Source organism: Palaemon carinicauda, chromosome 18 (assembly GCF_036898095.1).
Source record: "Palaemon carinicauda isolate YSFRI2023 chromosome 18, ASM3689809v2, whole genome shotgun sequence".
Lineage (NCBI taxonomy): Eukaryota > Metazoa > Arthropoda > Malacostraca > Decapoda > Palaemonidae > Palaemon > Palaemon carinicauda.
Genome location: NC_090742.1, coordinates 120,650,468 through 120,652,967, shown reverse-complemented (window position 1 = coordinate 120,652,967; position 2,500 = coordinate 120,650,468). Strand labels below are relative to the sequence as shown.

The following is a 2,500-nucleotide window of genomic DNA, read 5'->3' as shown; positions in this document are numbered from 1 at the left end:
AAGCAAAGTGATATAAATGGAGTCCAAATATAAGTAAAATCAAAGAAAATACCAGTCCAAAATAAAACTGAATATAAAATTAACGTCCTACAATCTAGAATACGGTTAGTTCATTCGAATTTGTTATTAACATTAGACAGCTTCATACTAAGGTAAAGCTGCTTCCACACATCCACATATCGCCCAAACAGGAATCCTTAGATTTCTCTATTTTTTACTTTCCCATCACTATCACTTAATTCATGTACAGTATGAGTATTTCCCCCAAATTCAGTGATGTTTTGTGACACATTCTGGAAAATGTTTATCGCTGCATTCTTTATTAGTGATCAGTGAAATATTCAAATAATATGATCCCATTTACATGACATTTTGGATGATTATCATAACCCAGGTTTTGAATAGTGTAATTATATCATAATAATTTTTCATAAATAAACTTCTTTTCTAAGATGACCTATGCTTTATATGCCTTTTTTATTTTCTTCCTAATGTTGAACGATTCTTTTTTTATTTGACATATAAATCCAGACTTCACAACAGTGGAACATATGCAGGTAATTCAAGTTATTTGTGCAGTACCTTTAAAAGAAAATCCACCGTCTTTGATCAGAAATAATTTTACTTTTCTTTACCATAACAAATAAAGATTTTCCTCCTAATTAATGAACTTACACAACATATGTTTTAAGGCTCACCTGAAAGTAAATATATGTCGCTATTTGGTAATCTTAATTATTTTATTTATATGGAATATATTACAATAATTAATTCATTCCTATTCAAATAGTGCCAAACGAACTAGCATAATTATTTATATATAATTTTCTTGGAACTCCAAATTATAGGAAATTTTTTGTAGCCTTTCCTGTTTTAAAATGAAATATTGGCAAAATTATTTATATATAATTTTCTTGGAACTCCAAATTATAGGAAATTTTTGTAGCCTTTCCTGTTTGAAAATGAAATATTGGCATAATTATTTATATATAATTTATTTGGAACGCCAAATTATAGGAAATTTTTGTAGCCTTTCCTGTTTGAAAATGAAATATTAGCATAATTACCAAATATATTTAGAAACCACTGAAGTGAAAAGCGACCGATTTGGCACTATTTATTATTTTCCTTATCATGTAATTCTTACTATCCATCTCCAGTTGCCTACGAGGCTTTTTTCTCTATATTTTTCTATATTTTCCCATTCGCAATGCATGAGTGAGAGTTCTTGTCTATTCCAGACAGTTTTGATAAAGGATTTTGCATACTAAACTGGAAAATAAATATAAATTAATTGAAAGATAGGATGTAAGCTTACTTTTTTTTTTAAAGATTACCGTGCCCTTGTGGCCAAGCATGGGCTCTTGCTGCTATGAAGCCTTACACTATAAAAATATAAACTGTAATTTTAATCTAAAATTCTCTGTGAACATATACGGTTCTCAGCCTTATTTCAGCAATACAGGTAACTGTAATTTTTACCCTGCTTTGTTATTATCTTTTACGGGCTGGTGACTGTAATATAACTCCTAAGGACAAAATAATAGTTTTTAAAACGGTAAATGCCTCGAAACATTTATTCTAGGATTTCAACCTTTTTAGTTTTCTTTGCGGCAAATTTTCAACAGTATAAGATGTTGAAAGATAATGTCTCTTACCTGAGAATCTGAAAGTTACTGGCCAAATTTATTCCAGGACTTTAGCGTTTATTTTATTTTTTTTTTTTCAACAGCGTAAGGTGTTGGATGATGATGACTCTTACCCGAGAATCTGAAAGTTACTAGCCAAATTTATTCCAGTACTTTGCCGTTTCCTTTTATTTTTTTTTTCTTTTCAACAGCATAAGGTGTTGGGTGATGATGACTCTTACATGAGAATCTGAAAGTTACTGGTCAAATTTATTCCAGGACTTTACCGTTTCCTTTTATTTTATCTATTTTCAACAGTATAGGTGTTGGGTATGACTCTTACATGAGAATCTGAAAGTTACTGGTCAAATTTATTCCAGGACTTTTACCGTCTTCTTTTTTCTTATTCTGCGGCAAATTCGTAACATTATGAGGTATTGGATGATAGTGACTCTTACATGATAATCTGAAAGTAACCGGCAAAACTACAAGGTGTTGGATGATGATGACTCTTACCTGAGAATGTGAAAGTTACTGTCGGCGGTAAGGTCGACTATCAGGGTATGGCAGGTGTTGGTGCCGCTTCTCCAGGCTCTCTCGAGAAAACTTTCTGTTAGAACAGGATTCTTGGAGCTGAAGTCAACCAGAATCAACGGTGCAGCTGTAGTGAAACTTCGCCTGAAATCAGATTACTTCTGCCTCAAAGAAGAATATTTGTATTTGAGCTTTATTAATCGATATATGATAGAATTCAATGACCGAAAAACTTCCACTTATTTTATATTTCAAATGTTTAAATTGGGTTTGCTATTATCTATATCCTGCTATATATAAAATAAATATTCGATTGAAAATATAACCATTGAAACAAT

General features: G+C 31.1%; 1 protein-coding gene across 1 annotated transcript in view; it reads right to left on the bottom strand.

Moving 5' to 3' along the window:
- LOC137657522 (uncharacterized) overlaps nucleotides 1–2,500 on the bottom strand; it is a 59,350-nt gene that overhangs the window by 38,881 nt on the left and 17,969 nt on the right. Inside the window, exon 4 of the mRNA XM_068391861.1 lies at nucleotides 2,145–2,306. Within this exon, the coding sequence (XP_068247962.1) occupies nucleotides 2,145–2,306 (162 nt within the window). The remainder of the gene's footprint in view (nucleotides 1–2,144; nucleotides 2,307–2,500) is intronic.